This window comes from Protopterus annectens, chromosome 9.part0 (genome assembly GCF_019279795.1).
Source record: "Protopterus annectens isolate FY-2018-M chromosome 9.part0, PAN1.0, whole genome shotgun sequence".
In the NCBI taxonomy this organism is placed as follows: domain Eukaryota; kingdom Metazoa; phylum Chordata; order Ceratodontiformes; family Protopteridae; genus Protopterus; species Protopterus annectens.
In genome coordinates, this window is record NC_056743.1 from 1,460,353,252 (window position 1) to 1,460,370,507 (window position 17,256).

Consider the following 17,256-nt stretch of genomic DNA (forward strand, 5'->3'; position numbering starts at 1 on the left):
TCAAGGATGGAGATCAGCTCCAATTGTGAAACTCCATGCACAATGGAGTCTTTGGAGCCAACTCTGAGGAGGATTTTGGATTCAAAACCTTTGACTGATCCAGTCAAATTCCTGGCCCTCTAGAAGCTGTCTGCTCCATAGGTGCTGTCAGACTGGACACATTCAGTTCCTTGGTTCTCAGCTTCAATGAGGTTTACAGAGCTGGGGAAGACCATTTCCCTGACCTCTCAGACTTTTCTGATTTAGGAGAAGAGGGATCAGAGGAAATAGCCTCAGAGAAGGAGGTTTTAATTAACCCCTTCAAAATCAATTTGTTTTTGCATTCCAAAAGTACCCATGAATTAAATGGGTGACAAATGGAACACGATTCTTGCAAATGAAGAGACCTCAAACAGTATAAACACAAGATGTGCAAATCACTGAAGGGAATCTTCTTGGTGCATTTATCACATTTTTTAAATCCCAATGGCTTACCTTCCTTTTGGAATATATTTGAAGGTAGCCTAACCAACAACACTAAAACATAAAAAAGTTCAACCCAGTTGAAAAAGCACCAGAACAACAGCTATAAGATGAAAAAGAACTATATCCTACTATATATGTATATATAAATATATATTAACAACAGTCACAGTAGGAAACAAAGGGAAAAAGGGAAGCAGTCCTTTAACTTAAATGGACTTTAGGTTTGAAGTAACTGTGGTTAGCCACTCTCTAACTAAAAATGAGCAGTAACCAGAAATGGAAAGAATAGTTACTTAATTCTAACAATTACTAAACACCTAACAAAAGGAAAGGCGAGGAAGGAAAGGGGACACCCTCTAACTTAAATGGTTGTAAGTTAGACATCCTTAAACTAAAAATGGATGCTAACAAAGAGAGGAACTAGTGACTAGAAAATCTGTAGGTAATACCAAAGGGAAGTTAACAAATATAAAATTACTGACTAGAGAAAAAAAGTAAAAAATATAAAAATAACTTAGCTCAGAGCTTGCTTGAAGAACCTTCTCACAGCATGGCAAATGAGATCTGGGGATATTGGGGAACTGCATTATGGTTCATAGGTTCATAGGTTGATACTAGGCTATCTGCCCTAGGGCATTTATAAGCCTAGCCAGAGTATGTTTGGCTTTCGCCACCCTTTTAAATTAGTTGACTGTGCCTCTGTATAGTAGGTCACAGAAGATAGCGCTTTTAAGGTTTGTTTACTGTACCTCTGTCAAGCAACGACACAGAAGAGATCCCAGGGGTAAACTTATGATCTCCCATCCATTTGTCAAGATTTCTCTTGAAGAGGGTCAGTGTGGGGCTCTGCCTGACATGGATTGGGATTTTGTTCCAGAGTGAGGGGACCCTCTGGGATATGACTCTGTCCCTCCAGCATGTCCTATTTATTTCTGTGCTGAGGTTCAGGTCCCTGGAGAGTGTAGCTCTAAGGGATTTAGATTTCCTGAGGTGAAGCATGTCCATTAATTCTGGGTTGGATATGGCTTTATATGTCAGACACAGATCGCCTCTGAGTAGGCGGTATGCAACTGAGTAGAGCTGGAGTTTCTTTAGCCGAACTGCATAGGGCATCTGTTTGAACCCTTTGATCCTCTTGGTGAGATACTTTTGGGGTCTTTCCAGTTGCTGAAGGTGTCGGGTAAGGTACATCCCAAATGGGTCATTGTACTCAATTATGGGCCTGATAAGTGATGAGTAGAGGGGCACAATGACCTCTCTTGATCTAGATGTGAACCCTTTCATGATAAGGTGGGCTATATAGAAGGTCTTTCTAACCACTTTGGAAACGTGATTGTCAAAGGAGAGATTGCTATCTACTTGGGTCCCCAAGTCCCTAATTACTTCTTCTGTATTTAATGGATTACCACCTATGTGGTAATTTGTGGGCACTTTGTTTTTTCCAAAGGGGATAACTATGCACTTTTTGGCATTTAGCTTTAGGCCATGGCTCTGGCACCAGTTATCCGTTGCTGTGAGACCCTTTTGGAGGATGCTTGTGTCAGTCGACGAGTCGATTATAGCACCCAGTTTGCAGTCACCTGTGAACTTGGTCAGCCATAGTCCACCCATGTTAGCCTGTACCTCGGAGAAATATATACCGAACAAGAGAGGTCCCAGGACAGAGCCTTGTGGGACACCACTTGTAACTGGTTTAGAGTCTGACATGGCACCTGCTATTCTTACCATGTGGGTTCTTTCCCTGAGCCAGTTTACAACCCATCTTGTGACATAGGGGTTGATATTTAAGCTGGTGATCTTATTTATGATGCCCGAGTGAGGTATTGTGTAAAAGGCCTTTGTGATATCCAGGTAGGCTGTGTGAACTACCTTCCCTTCATCTATGGTTTTGGTAACTGTTTCAAAGAAGTCGACCAGGTTCAAGAGGCAAGATCTGCCCTTAACGAAGCCGAATTGGGTAGGATCCAGTGTCTGGAGGTTCCCAATGTCTTTGTTTATGATTTCCATGATGATACGTTCCATAGCTTTGCAGACCAGGCTAGTCAGGCTTATAGGGTGATAGTTTCTGGGGTCTGTTGTGGCACCACCTTTGTGGAGTGGGACCACTGTTGCTGTACGCCATTCCTTGAGAAGATATCCTGTAGTAAGGCTGAGATTGAACAGTGACTTTATATGAGGGTTTAGTTCTTCTTGGAGCTCGTGTAAAACGCAGCGTGGGACACCGTCTGGTCCCATTGATGTTGTGTTTTTAGCTTTGGAGAGGGCAGCTCTCACCTGTGCATCTGTGATCTCAGGAAGGCTACACTCTGTTGGGATAGACATTTGCTCTTTTGGGGGAGGGGGGAGTTTGCACTGAACCTTTCTGCCAGGATGTTGGCAATGTCTGTGGGTTCAGTGAATTTTTTGTCATTTTGCACTAACTCAGAGCATATCTGGGAGTTGCCTGCCAGGTTTCTGACATAACTAAAGAAGGCCTTGTGATTATCTTTAGTGTCTTGTGCAATTTTTCTTTCAAAGCTGGCCTTAGAAGATTTTATGAGGGATCGTAGTTCCTTGCTAGTACTGATCAGTGACACCTTCCCTTTTGGGATTTTGCTCTGTCATGTAGTAGCTTTCTCCTTTTGTTGTATAGCTTATTTATGGCCTTGGTCCACCAGACAGGTCTCCTGCCTTTGGAGGAGTGAGTCTTGGTTTTATTTGGGATAGCATGCTCCATGCATTCCTGTAGGTGTCCATAGAATGCTTTTGTAAAGGATTCTGCATTTTATGCCATATTGTCCACTGGCCAAGGGGCTTTGAAGGATTCCACCTCAGGTTTTGAGAAGTGTGAAGTTTGCTTTTGAGAAGTTCTTCATCGTGGTTTCCATGGCTAGGGGTGGGGATGGAATATGGATGTCCAGTGAGATTTGTTTATGGTCTGATCTTACCAATAAGGGGTATACCTCTGGTGTGGAACATAGTGACCCCATGTTGGTGATAACCAGATCCAGTATGTTTTTCCCTCTTGTGGGAGTGGTGACCAGTTGTTCCATAGCATTTGAGTTTATAAATTCTAGGAACCATTGGGCGAGGGTGCTTGGGCTTGAGTAGTTTTCCCAGTCGATGTTTGGGTAGTTGAAGTCACCCAATATAATAGTGTTTGGGGAGACCTTCATAATTTCCAGTGTTCTCAGGAAAGCCGAATGAGGTTCCTGTGTTTGGGAAGGTGGTCTGTAGCAGGCTACAAACTGAAAGGCAGTTTTGCCCACTGTTAGTTGCACATGGACGGTCTCCAAAGCTTAGTGCAGTGCCACTAGCCTGGAGGTGTGGGTATCTTTGATAAATATGGATACTCCCCCTCCTTTTGTGGTTCGGTCAGAATTTTGGGGCCGGAAAGCATGGTATGAAGTATAGCCTGGTAGTGCTGGGGTGCTCTCAGGATCCTTGAACCAGGTTTCTGTTACTGCACAGATATCGATATTCTCCATACTGAGGAGAGTCTCGAGTGCGTGCATCTTGAGGTTTAGACTTCTGGCATTGAGCAGCATTACCCTTAGTTTTTTTTCTTTGTGTTGTCTATGGGGGTGGGTTTGTCTTTTGAGCCTTGCCTAAAAAACTTGCACTATGGGGGAGGCAAGAGCCTTAGCCAGTATTTGAAAACCCAGGGGTGACAGGTGCAAGCCGTCCCTAGTGAAGCAACGTGGCTTGTCGAGCATGTCATCCCAGGCTGACAGACACTGGATCCCCTTTGAATGACACCAATACTTTAGCCAATTGTTAAAATTGATCATTTTGTCTTTATACTGTGGCATCATTCTTGGTGAGGGTAAGATGCTACTCAAGGTCAGGGTCATACCGGCCTGGGCTACATGATCAAAGAGCACCTGTACGTCTTTTTTCATGTAGTCCAGGGAGGTACGTCTCAGGTCATTCACACCAGCATGGACAATGACGGAGTCATACTTGTACTTGCTTTGGAGTGACCTGAGTGCTTGTGTTATGTGGCAGATCCTGGCACCCGACAGGCAGCTTACAGTGACCTTCTCCTTGTTCAGCCTGGTGAGTGGGACGTTAGTGTGTCTGACAATAGAGCCACCTATTACAAGTGTATTAGGTGTGTTGTTTAGCCTTAAGGGCTGTGACTGTGTGGCACACTGACTTTGTTAGCTATGTGCTACGTGGATATTGCTTTGTGGTAGATGTTGCTTGGATGTCTGCTTTGGAGGTCTCTGCTGCTTAGGCAGATTTTTATTTAGAGCCTCTGAGTATGTTTTTGTGTGTTTTTGTGGTTGGTTTGCTGATGCAATACGTCTATGTGAGACTGGATTTGTGGTGTGTGTGGTTACCTTCTCCTCCTGACAGACTGTGCCAGTACTGGGTTGAGAGAGCTTAGCCTCCAGTTTGGCTATATAGTTGCATCTCTCACATATATTTGAGCTTGTTGGGAGGAGGAGATGGTGGTCTGTATACATAAGGCAGTTGTATCATTGCCTCAAGATTCCCAGATTCACCAGCTGGACTGGAGAGTAAACTCGAAACTGACCTTTGGACATGCCTGAATAATATAGGGAACTACTTATTGACTGATCAGAAAGAACCAATAGGGAGCAAGTGCTTTGAAGAAGTATAAGAGGATGTAATGCTGTAGTTTGTGTTTACCTATGAGATTACTTATACGAGCAAGTGCAAGGCTTTAGAATGAGAATAGAGTGCTTAATTTGAGATTTAGAGCAGTTCTAAGGAAAAAAGTGAAGAGTAGACTTTGTGGAGCCGGGAATAGTTTAAGCGGCGCTGCCCGACGCTGCTCTGTGCGCAGTAGTGAAAGAGGCCCACGAGCTTTGCTGAAGAGTTCGAGCTATTGGAAAGCCCGTGACGGATCTGACCTATCAGTGAGAATAAAGGCGAGATTGACAACAACACATCATATTTTATATTAGTTCTAGTGATCATTATCGTATACTTTGCAGACCATATTAATAGATAAATGAAGTAATTATAGAAGCTAATCCTTTTTAGTAGTTGCATAGTCAACTGTTACAGAATAAATCCTACACAAATACAGTTTGGAGAACAGACCTTGCACAGGCCTGAAAATGTACAGTTAGGCCTGTATCTTCATTTTATATTTCATATTTTACAGTAACTACAGAATGAGATACCTGTGTGTGTTCTGGAATCTCAGGAGGAGTTACAAGATCAAGTATAATTTAAATGTACAAAAATATAGTATTATCTTTGCATAAGTCTAGAAATGCAACTGTATTAAAGCAGGCCTTCACAGTGTGCATAAAGTTTTAGTGAATGCACTTTCAATCAATAAAAATAACCTTCAGTCAAGAATATTAAAAAGAACAGAATGTGCAGTACATCTGAATGCAAACACGTTTTGTTTCTGTGGTACAAGGACTAGAACCACAAAAATAGGTGTGGACCTCATGGGTTTTTGATCCTGAGTGATGCCTGCCTGGAGGGAAGGAATAACCAGTTTTACAATGCTTTTCATTTTTGATCCTAAACAGCGAACAGATTTCCATGTGTAGTTGGTCGCCAGATTTCCACGTGTAGTCGGTGGACAGATTTCCAGGTGTAGTTGACTACACGTGGAAATCTGTTCACCGTTTAGGATCAAGAGTAGTACAAGGCCTGGGAACCATGGTTGAAGAGGAGCATAGATTACCGTGGGTAAATCCAGCATTACCTACACCAAGAAGTGGGTTATTGCTATTATACAATGACATGATTTAAGAAAAAAAATAATTACTTTTCTTAAATAATGGCATTGCATAATGCCTCCTTGCTGCCCTTCCACAGCTGTCTGGTATTCTATGGCAGTTCTGATGTACTGCGCATGCGTATGCCTACGCAGTACATCAGAGCTTTGGGCAAAAGCAATGGAGAAAACAAGATATCCGTTGCTTTTTACAAACTGTTTCACTATGTTAAATGGGTTTAAAATAGTGAGACAGTTTTAAAAAAAGCAACGGAGAATATCCGTTGCTTTTTTTAAAGCTGTCTCGCTATGTTAAACCCATTTAACATAGCGAGACAGTTTTGAAAAAAAGCAGCGGAGAAAGCAAAACCTCCACTGCTTTTTACAAACTGTCTCTCTATGTTAAAGGAGTTTAACATAGCAAGACAGCTTTAAAAAAAGCAACAAAGAATCTCTTTGCTTTTTTTAAAGCTGTCTCGCTATGTTAAACTCCTTTAACATAGCGAGACAGTGTGAAGCAACGGAGATCTTGCGTTCTCCATTACTGTAAAAAAAGAGTTATAGTAATCGAAAAAGTCCAGGCGACCGGACCTTTTTCCATTACTATAACTCTGATTTACAATGTGCACGCTGACTGATCAGCGTGCACGTTTTTAAATATTAATGGGGGGTCATTGTATAATAGGAAATACTTCAGAACACAATCACTTTGTTTAGACTGATATGCAGAATGCATTGCAGTATAGCCACTCAAGTATGAGTGCAGAAGTCAGGTGAAATCATTGCTTTTTTTAAAGCTGTCTCACTATGTTAAACCCATTTAACATAGCGAGACAGTTTTGAAAAATGCAATGGAGAAAGCAAAATCTCTGCTGCTTTTTACAAACTGTCTCGCTATGTTAAAGGAGTTTAGCATAGCGAGACAGCTTTAAAAAAAGCAACAGAGAATCTCAGTTGCTTTTTTTAAAGCTGTCTCGCTATGTTAAACTCCTTTAACATAGCGAGACAGTGTGAAGCAACAGAGATCTTGCATTCTCCGTTGCTGTAAAAAAAAGAGTTATAGTAATGGAAAAAGTCCGGGCGACCAGACCTTTTTCCATTACTATAACTCTGATTTACAACGTGCACGTTGACCAATTAGCGTGCATGTTTTTGAATATTAATGGGGGGTCATTGTATAATAGGAAACACTTCAGAACACAATCACTTTGTTTGGACTGATATGCAGAAAGCATTTCAGTACAGCCACTCAAGTATGAGTGCAGAAGTCAGGTGAAATATCCAGGTTCCAGAATATTAATGATATTATTCAGGAAGGAAAGAATATAAGTGTAGAAGCTACAGACTGTTTCAGTTTATCAGCACTGTTATTGGAGACAGTATTTGGATATTGTTGACTTCTACCTCCACTGTACATAACACATTTTTAACCAAACTACAGTGTTTGCAGACTTTATTCTGAAAGGTACAAGAAGAGTTGGTCCATAAAGAAGAGACCGGCACCTGTTCAGCACAAGTTTAGGTAATTAATAGATAAAGACATTCATTCCAGTTTATTCCAATTATTTCCTGTTCATACCATTATTTTACAATCATATCAATTCTTACAGTATGAGTAGTTCTGTATGATTTATTCATCCCTCCATAATACAAATCTTGGTAAGTGAATAGTTATAGTAACTGCATGATGTAGTTGTTTGCATTATAACTGATATGTATGTTTTTCTTAATTTCAGAATGAGAGACCACTAAACATAATTTCAGTTGTTGGACTTACGTTCTCAGTCATCTGCTTGATTCTTTCCATCATGACATTTCGACTGTGTCATTCTATTCAAAATGCAAGTACAACACTACTCCTCAACCTTTGTATCTGTCTGCTTATAGCAGATGGTATTTTCCTTTTTGGCATCTCCCAGACCACATATAAGGTACAAGTATTAATGTGCAAAATTTCCTAAAGCTTTGTGTTTAATCAACCAGTTACCAGAAAAAAATGGAAAATGTGTAATGCTTGAAATGATAACATATCACATACACTGATAGAGGGGATTGAGGTGTATAGATCCCAGGCTATTAGTTGCTGAGATAAGACAGAAGGGAAGCCGGTGTACATTAAACAGGGCATAAGCCATGAGGTACATAAGAACAGAACATTACAGCACAGTCTTGACAAGTCATACTGAAGACAAAACAAGGATGAGCTGGCTCTTCAATATATGTCAAGCACAAGATGCTTAAGTAGAGAGAGTAGAGTTGTGTTAAGTCTTACCATAACAGTACGTGCCCTTCTCTTCACTGTTGCAGAATTCTTAACGAAAGGGATTCCCCAATGTCCAGTCAGTATACTAAATCCTTAGAAGTTTATATATCCCGTATGTCACATGTATGTTCCCCACTAAAGGCACAGGGCATAAAGATGATGTACAGATGTACGTACCTCAGAACTGAAAAGCGCCAGTATGAACAATATTCTTAGGAACTAGGTGGAACGCATGCATCCAGAAGGAGAAAAAGGAAAATAATTCCAAGCCAGGAAGACAGAAGGAACAGGACAGAGTAGAAGGGGGAGGAGAGAAAGAAAGAATAATGCAGCAGTGAAGAGAAGGACATATTACTGTTATGGTAAGATTTTACACAACTGTATGATCCTTCTATATCACTGTTGCAGTATTCTTAACAAAAGGAAGAGTACAAAAGCTCAAGAGGAAACATGGAAGAGGAAGGCACAGAGGAGCCCTCCAGAAACCCTTGTAGCATAGTTCTGGCAAAGCCAATTCTTGCTCTGGAAATAACATCCAGTTTGTAATGCATAGTGAAGGTATAGACAGAGGTCCAAGTAACAGCCTCAAGGATGGAACTGTTATTTAATCCTTTAAAAAAAGCACCCAAGGAAGCAACCACTCTGGTAGAATAAACATTTACAGAGATAGAAAGCTATTTTCCATGAAAGGAATGACAAAATGAAATAGCTTTAGAGATCCCGGAGAATATGGTTTGCTTAGAAACAGCCAAACCTAGAGCTCTGGAATAAAAAAAACACAAAGTTGCTCAGACTTGTGAATGGCCTTAGTCTTATCCAAATAATAGCTTTGCTGTCTATGCAAATCTAAAATGTGAAGAACCTTTTCGTTAGCAGACAGTGGAGAAGGAAGAAAGGATTGTAAATAAATGGCTAATTAAGAGACAACTCCTTAATCACCATGGGCATAAAAAAAGGATTAGTACAAAGAGACACCCTCTCTTTGAAAAGCTAAGAAAGAAGGAGCAGCCATAAGAGCCTGGAGTTCAGAGTAAGGGCCAAAATAAAAACAGTCTTCCAAGTACAGTGTTGCAAAGAAGCTGAAGCTGCAAGCTCAAAAGCAGCCTGACTTAGTTTTTCAAGTGCAAAACTGAAGTCCCAGGAAGGTGGAATAGGCTTCCTGGATGCCTGATATGAAGGACATCTTTAAGAAATTGTTTAGCCTCAAACCTAGAGGCAAGGGGAGGAATCAGTGGCAAACAAGCAGAAATAGGTGAAAGGTGAGCATTATCTAAGAATATGATAACCTAACATGGAGCAATTCACACAAATAAGAGAGAGCCAGAGGGATTCCCACAGAAAGTGGATCCTATTTATGAGAAAGGCACCAGACAGAAATTCTCTTCCCTTTGAACAAATATGATTTCCTGGCCTTCTGCAGAATCCTAAGCATGTTCTCAGAAAAAAAGGTGCCTAAATGGGATCAAAATCCTATCACCCACATCATCAGTTGAAGAGTAAACAAGTGAGGATGGATCAGAGACCCCTTGTCTTGTGTAAGAAGGTTTACCCTCTGTGGTAACTTGTGGTGATAGCCCCTGGCTAGGTGATTGAAGAAGGAGGACTGATGCTGTCTGGGCCAAAGGAGAGACACCAGCAATATTTTGGGGAGTTTAGTTTGACCTTGAGCGGGGGACTCTTGAAATTGGGGAAAGGGAAGGGGAGGAAAATCAGACAGAAACATCCCTTTCCAAGGAAAAGATAGGGTATCTAAGTTCCAAGCCAGAGGACTTGGGACTCTGGTGCAAAAAAGAGGAAGATATCTGTTCAAAGGGGAGGCAAAAAGATCTACCTGTGGAGTACTCCACTGATGGACAATGTCCAGTAACACATCTCTGTGAAGCATCCATTCATAAGCCTGTGTACTGGACCACCTCAAAGAGTCTGCCACTATATTTTGCTCTGAAAAAATGTATACAGCCTAAAGAGTCATTAAATACTGGACAACTAGATCCCAGATATGAACAGCTGGTCTGCACAAGAGGTAAGACTGTCTCTCCCTCGCTTGCTGATATACCACATCACTGTGGTATTGTCTATAAAAATGTTGGAGGCCCTGGAAGAAACAAGGAGTGAAAACTCTGAGAAGCTAAAAAGAGAGCTCTCCTCTCCTTTATGTTGATGTGATCTGACCTCCGATGAAGAGGCCAGAGACCCTGGACCTAGAGGAAACTGAAGAAAGCTTCCCACTCCCTGTCTGAGGCATCAAAACAAAGTTCCTGAGAGTGGAATAGGGGTTGAGAAGGAAGGCCTGGGTTGAGACACAGCTGATGAAGCCACCACAGAAGCTTCAGTTTGAGCCATGGAAGGAAAGGAACAAGAAAATCAACTGGATGACAGTGTTGAAGCAACACTGACTTTAGGAACCACTGTAGTTTCTCATATGGAATTTGGCTACAGGTAAGATAGAAATGATGGAGACAACGCATTCTAGAACCCTGAGAAAATCCTTGGCTGTAACAGAACCAGAGGAAGAAGTAAATGAAAAAGGTGAATAGAGAAAGAGCTTTTGGTGGAAGCAGGGATGTCAACATGGGAATGGTGCAGATCCTACATCTGAGAAAAACATGATCTTGAAAAGAAAACAGGACTGACTTCTGAAAGTTTATGGCAAACCCCAGGCATTGTAAGAGACAAACCGTAAACTGGAGGTGTTGAAGCAAGATCTTGGGAATGAAGCCTGAATGAGCAGGTCATCCAGACAAGGAAAGATCTGAACCCCTCTCATCATGCAAAAGGCAATGACAAGAGTGCAGCATTTGGTGAATACCCTTGGGGCAGTAGAAAGCCAAAGAGCAAAGCATAAAACTGAAAATGCAATAAAGAAATGGAGAAATGTAAAAACTTTATAAATGGGGATGAATAGGGTGTGAAGACAGTCATCCATGACATCCAGGGATACTAAGAAAGCTTGGGGAAGAAGAAGTGGAAACAGGGGTTGAAGTGGCAACATCTAAAAAGAAGGGATCTTCAGAAAGGTGTTGAGCTGAGAAAGATCCAGAATGGGCCTCCAAGTACCTTCCTTTTTGGGAACTAGAAACATCCATCCATCCAGCCATAACCCCTTTTTCCCATTTTTGCACATGGGGTTGAGGTGTCACTTCAGCAGTGATAATCATCTACAGTCAAGGTTTATACCACTGGGTGCTATAGTAGTTCTTCCACAGCATATACATGCATGCACACTCACACCTATGGCCAATTTAGAGTGTCCAATCCACCTACTGCATGTCTTTGGAATGTGAGAGGAAACTGGAGTGCATACAGAAAACTTATGCAAACACAAGGAGGACATGCAGACTCTTCACAGAAGACAACCAAGCCAAGAATCGAACCAGGGGAATCTATTGCTGTGAGGTGAAAACACAAATATCCTGGAATAAAACTCTTTCCCTTCCTGAACAGTGGACATGACTTAAATGGTGCCCTGGGCCAAAAGGTCCTGAAACAGGTCTTAAAAAAAAGAAAGCTGTTCCTGAGTAGTTTCAGGAAAGCCCAAAATAGGAGGAGGGGATTTCCACACCATGAAGTATCCCCAACAGATGATTGAGAGAACCCAAGAGTCTTGAGTGACCATTAAACAGTTGGGAAGGGAAAGGTGAAGTGAGAACAGAACCTGACCCAGGGAAAGGGGAAGTAAACTCTCAGATAGAACATGGTTTGTCTTGAAAAGGATGTTTCTGAGACATAAGAGTTTGAGAACACTTAGCTGGAGGTACATGCCTAGAACCCTTCTCAGCTTTTCCGAGGCTGTCTACATACAAAAGCAGATTTGGATGGATAATTCCTCTGGAACCTAGGGATAGGAGGCACAAAAATGTGTTTCAGTTCCTTCCAGGCCTTACCTTTAGCAGCAGCAGAACCAAAAAGGTTATTATCGTGAGGCGCATCCAACAATTTAGCCTTAGTACCATTAGGTAAGGGCTGGAGATGAAGCCAGGAATAATGTCTCAAAACAGAACCAAAGGCAGCAGCCCTGGAGGAGGCATCAACTGCATCATAATTACATTTAATTGATTGGCGAGCCACTTGAGAGAAAGAGCCCAGGAGAGAAAGGGCCAATACTTTCTCTTCTGAAATGGAGAGGTCAGAAATTGCCTGACAAGTTTGAGGCAGAAGGGCTAAAACATACCTGATTATATGAGTCTGGTAAATTATAGCCCAAAAAGCCAGGGTGACAGCAGTATATAGCTTTTTTTCCTAAACTTTCCATATTCCTACTGTCCTTGTCTGAAGGAAGTAGATCAGTAGAAGGCAAAAGTATAGAAGGTTTGTCAGAAGGGACAGACACTACAAAAGATCAGCATAAGGACATTTGTACAAGAACCTACAGTCGTCAGGCACCTTGTAAAAATCCCTCAGGTTTTTTAGGGGCTAGAGGTTAAGAATCAGGGGCCACAGAGGCTGCCAAAGAGAAATCTAGAGGGCAGCCAATACAGGAAATACAGCAAAGGCTTATGGAACTCCATTTGGAGCAGTTCATAATACCTATTTTGAATATCAGAAACTTGAAAACAGTACCATTTGAAACATTTCATCATATGAGAAAGTGTGCTCAAAGAGAGCTCCTCCAATGTGAAGTCTGGAGTGATAGAATCCTCCTCCTCAGATCCATAATCGAAGGGAGGAGTATAACAGGAGTATGACAAAGATTCTTCCCCAGAATCCAAATCATCTTCAGATGATTCCTGCTGTCTAGGTCTCTTAAGGGGAGTAAAAGTCCAAGGAGGAGCAGGTACAGAAACTCATTGTGGAGGCTTTAAGGCCATTAAGGCATTAAATAGCCCCTATGTAAAATCTTGTCAGTCACGCTGGGGATCTTTAACCACAGAGGAAATATGCTTAGTCGTCTGTTTTTTTCTTCTTATGAATGTCTACCCTAAAAATTCCAGGTAGATCAGACCCTTGTCTACACTCAGCCAATGTATTTGGAATCTTCCCCTGAACAAGGATTTGCAATTGCCCTACGTCCATGAAAAAAATCAGCTGAGGTTCCCCCTCAACATCCAGAAGTGTACATTTGCAGATCCTTCGAGGATATGTGAGAAGTCAGATCCATGCTGGCCTCTGATGGTTTCACAGCAGAGGAATTCAAGATAATAACTGGCTGAACCTATGGTTTTTCATGAAACTCTAGAGAGACTTTGGGGAAGGACAGCCAAATCAGACCTGATTTTCTTGGCCTTTTTCTTGACAGGCAGCAGACCTTTGAGAAGGGAAGATTCCACCATAGCACCTTGTACCAACAATTTAATATAGTGAATCTCCAGTAAATCAATAAGGAGGAGAGACAACTATGTAGGGTCTTGGGGAAAACCACTTAGTAGAACAATGTGTATGGTTCTGAGAAGCACCCAAACAGAAAAAACACTGCTCGTGATGTTCTTTATGGGGACTCTGCCTCCCTCACTAACATTTGGATGACATATAACTTGCAAAAATAAAAGTAAGAAAGATACGAAGAAACCCCAATGAGGCACTTATCTGAAACACATCTCAGTAACCAGCAGAGAAGAAGTAGCACTCAGAAGAAGTTCTGAGGTATGTATAGCTATATGTCAACTTTATGCCCTATGGCTTGAGCGGGGAACATACATATAATGTATGATGTCTATAAACTTCTAAGGCTTTGGAACACTGGCCTGAATTTGAACTACCAATGGCAGGGAACCCCTTTTGTTAAGAATACATACATGCATGCATACATACATACAAATATTTTAAGCACGGGCATTAATGCCCTTCTAGCTTGCAAAATTTCAAAACACTTGTTCCCATAATAAGTGTCCAGGCTGTTCTTAAAAATATCTACACTAGTACTTGCTTTAATGTAACTTGGTAGTCTGTTCCATGCATCAGCTACTCTGTCAGAGAACCAATCAGCACACTTCTCATTCCTACAGAAGCTTCTACATAGAGTGTCTGATGATTCTCTAGTACTTTTTGATAACCCCAAACATTCCCAGAGGTAGTTGTCTCTAAATGCCCTATATACCTGAATAAGATCTCCTCTTAGATATCTGTAAGAGATGCTGTACAAATTCAGATATTTTAGTCTTTCATAATAACTTAAATGTTCACATCCATGGATGCCTTTGGTATATTTCTGCTGTACTCTTTCCAGTTTACTCATGCTTGTTTACTTATAGGGTTTCCATATTGTTATTCAATACTCAAGTTACTGGGTGTGACGAGGATGGACAAGATTAGGAATAAGTATATTATAGGTTCATAGGTTCATAGGTTCATACTAGGCTATCTGCCCTAGGGCATTTATAAGCCTAGCCAGAGTGTATTTGGCCCATTTTAAATTAATTTAGCTATGCCTTTTTTTGAGGTTAGTATACTGTGCCTCTGTCTAACAGTGACACAGAAGTGATAGCCGGGGTAAACCTATGATCTCCCATCCACTCATCAAGATTCCTCTTGAAGAGAGTCAATGTGGGACTCTCTGGACTGGGATTTTATTCCAGAGTGAAGGGAGCCTCTGTTATGAATCTGTCCCTCCAGCATGTCCTATTTATTTCAGTGCTGAGGTTCAAGTCTCGAAAAGGAGCTCGATGGGATTTGTATTTTCTGAGGTGCAGCATGTCCATTAATTCCGGGTTGGACATGGCTTTATACGGCAGGCACAGATCGCCTCTGAGCAGGCGGTATGCCACTGAGAACAGCTGGAGTTTCTTTAACCGGGCAGCATATGGCATCTGTTTGAGCCCTTTGATCCTCTTGGTGAGGTACTTTTGGGGTCTTTCCAGTTGCTGCAGGTGTCTGGTAAGGTATAACCCAAAAGGGGCATTGCACTCAATTATGGGCCTGATGAGGGATGAGTAAAGAGGCACGATGACCTCCCCTGATCTAGATGTGAATCCCTTCATGATTAGGTGGGCTATATAAAATGTTTTTCTAACCACTTTGGCCACGTGGTTGTCAAATGAGAGATTGCTATCAACTTGGGTCCCCAGGTCCCTAATGACTTCTTCTGTACTTAATGGATTACCACCTATGTGGTAATTTGTGGGCACTTTGTTTTTGCCAAAGGGGATGACTATACACTTTTTGGCGTTTAGCTTGAGGCCATGGCTTTGGCACCAGTTGTCTGTTTCTATGAGGCCCTTTTGGAGGATGCTTGTGTCGGCTGGAGAGTTGATTATGGCTCCCAGTTTGCAGTCATGGTCAGCCACAGTCCTTCCATGTTGGCCTGTACTGCCAAGAAATATATACCGAACAAGAGAGGTCTCAGGACTGAGCCTTGTGGGACGCCACTTGTAACTGGTTTGGAGTCTGACATGGCTCCAGCAATTCTAACCATGTGGGTTCTGTCCTTGAGCCAGTTTGCAACCCATCTAGTGACATAGGGGTTTATATTTAAGCTGGTGAGCTTATCTATAATGCCCGGCTTTTGCGAGGTCCAGGTAGGCTGTGTGGACCACCTTCCCCTCGTCAATGGCCTTGGTGACTGTTTCAAAGAAATCGACCAGGTTTAAGAGGCAGGATCTGCCCTTAACAAAGCCAAACTGGGTAGGATCCAGTGTCTGTAGGTCCCCAATATCTTTCTTTGAGGTCCATGATGATCCTTTCCATAGCTTTGCAGACCAAGCTAGTCAGGCTTATGGGGCGATAGTTTCCAGGATCCGTTGAGGCACCTCGTTTGTGGAGAGGGACCACTGTTGCTTTGGGTACATATCCTGTAGTAAGGCTAAGATTGAACAGTAGTTTTATGTTTGGGTTTAGCTCTTCTTGGAGTTCATGTAGGACGCAGCCCGACACCATCTGGTCCCATTGATGCTGTGTTTTTGCTTTGGAGAGCCTGAGCATCTGTGATGTCAGGGGCAGCACTCTGTTGGGATAGATATTTTTGCACTGAACCTGTCAGCTAGGATGTTGGCAACGCCTGTGGGCTCGGTGTATTTTTGTCATTTTGGACTAATTCTGAGCATATCTGGGAATTCCCACCCAGGTTCCTAACATAACTAAAGAAAGCCTTGTGATTATCCTTAGTGTCCTGTGCAATTTTTCTCTCAGCTGGCTTTAGACGATTTTATGAGTGCCCGTAGTTTTTGCTAATACTGATCAGAGATGCCTTCCCTTTTTGGGATTTTGCTCTATCATGTAGTAGCTTCCTCCTTCTATTGTATAGTTTGTTTATGGCTGGGGTCCACCAGACAGGACGTCTGCCTTTGGAGGATTGGGTCTTGGTTTTATTTGGGATTGCATGATCCATGCATTCCTGAAGGTGTTCATAGAATGTGTTTATAAAGGATAAAGATTTTGCCTCGGTTTTGAGGCATGTGAAATTTGCTTTAGAGAAGTTTTTCACTGTGGTTAGAGAGTCAGCCCAGGTTGGAAGGTTTGGAGACAAAGCCAGAGAGGCAAGATTACGTTGGTTTAGACATGTGCTGAAGAGGGATGCAGAGTATATTGGGAAAAAGATGCTAAGGATGAAACTGCCAGGTAACAGGAAAAGAGGAAGGCCTAAGATAAGGTTTATGGATGTGGTGAGAGAGGACATGCAGGCGGTTGGTGTGACAGAGCAAGATGCAGAGGACAAGAAGAAATGGAAACAGTTGATCTGCTGTGGCGACCCCTAACGGGAGCAGCTGATAAGGTTTATCTAAGCCCTTTTTTGGTTTCTTTCTCTGTTCTGGGACCATATGCCCACCCTTGTAATCTAAGGCAGTTTTGAGTTTCACATCTGTATACAGTCTGTCTCATTCCTGGTTCAGCCTGGTCTCTTTCCATGTTCTCTACTGACCCTGAAGGGCTGCTGGGTTTTCTGTTTTATACTTCTGGCTTTTGATTT

At 42.1% G+C, this 17,256-nt stretch overlaps 1 protein-coding gene across 5 annotated transcripts in view; it reads left to right on the forward strand.

Moving 5' to 3' along the window:
* LOC122812119 (adhesion G protein-coupled receptor E2-like) overlaps positions 1-17,256 on the forward strand; it is a 1,702,710-nt gene that overhangs the window by 1,364,276 nt on the left and 321,178 nt on the right. For all 5 annotated transcript variants that reach the window (XM_044084406.1, XM_044084405.1, XM_044084408.1 and 2 more), the window contains one exon: positions 7,891-8,085. In XM_044084406.1, coding sequence (XP_043940341.1) covers positions 7,891-8,085 — 195 coding nt within the window. The remainder of the gene's footprint in view (positions 1-7,890; positions 8,086-17,256) is intronic.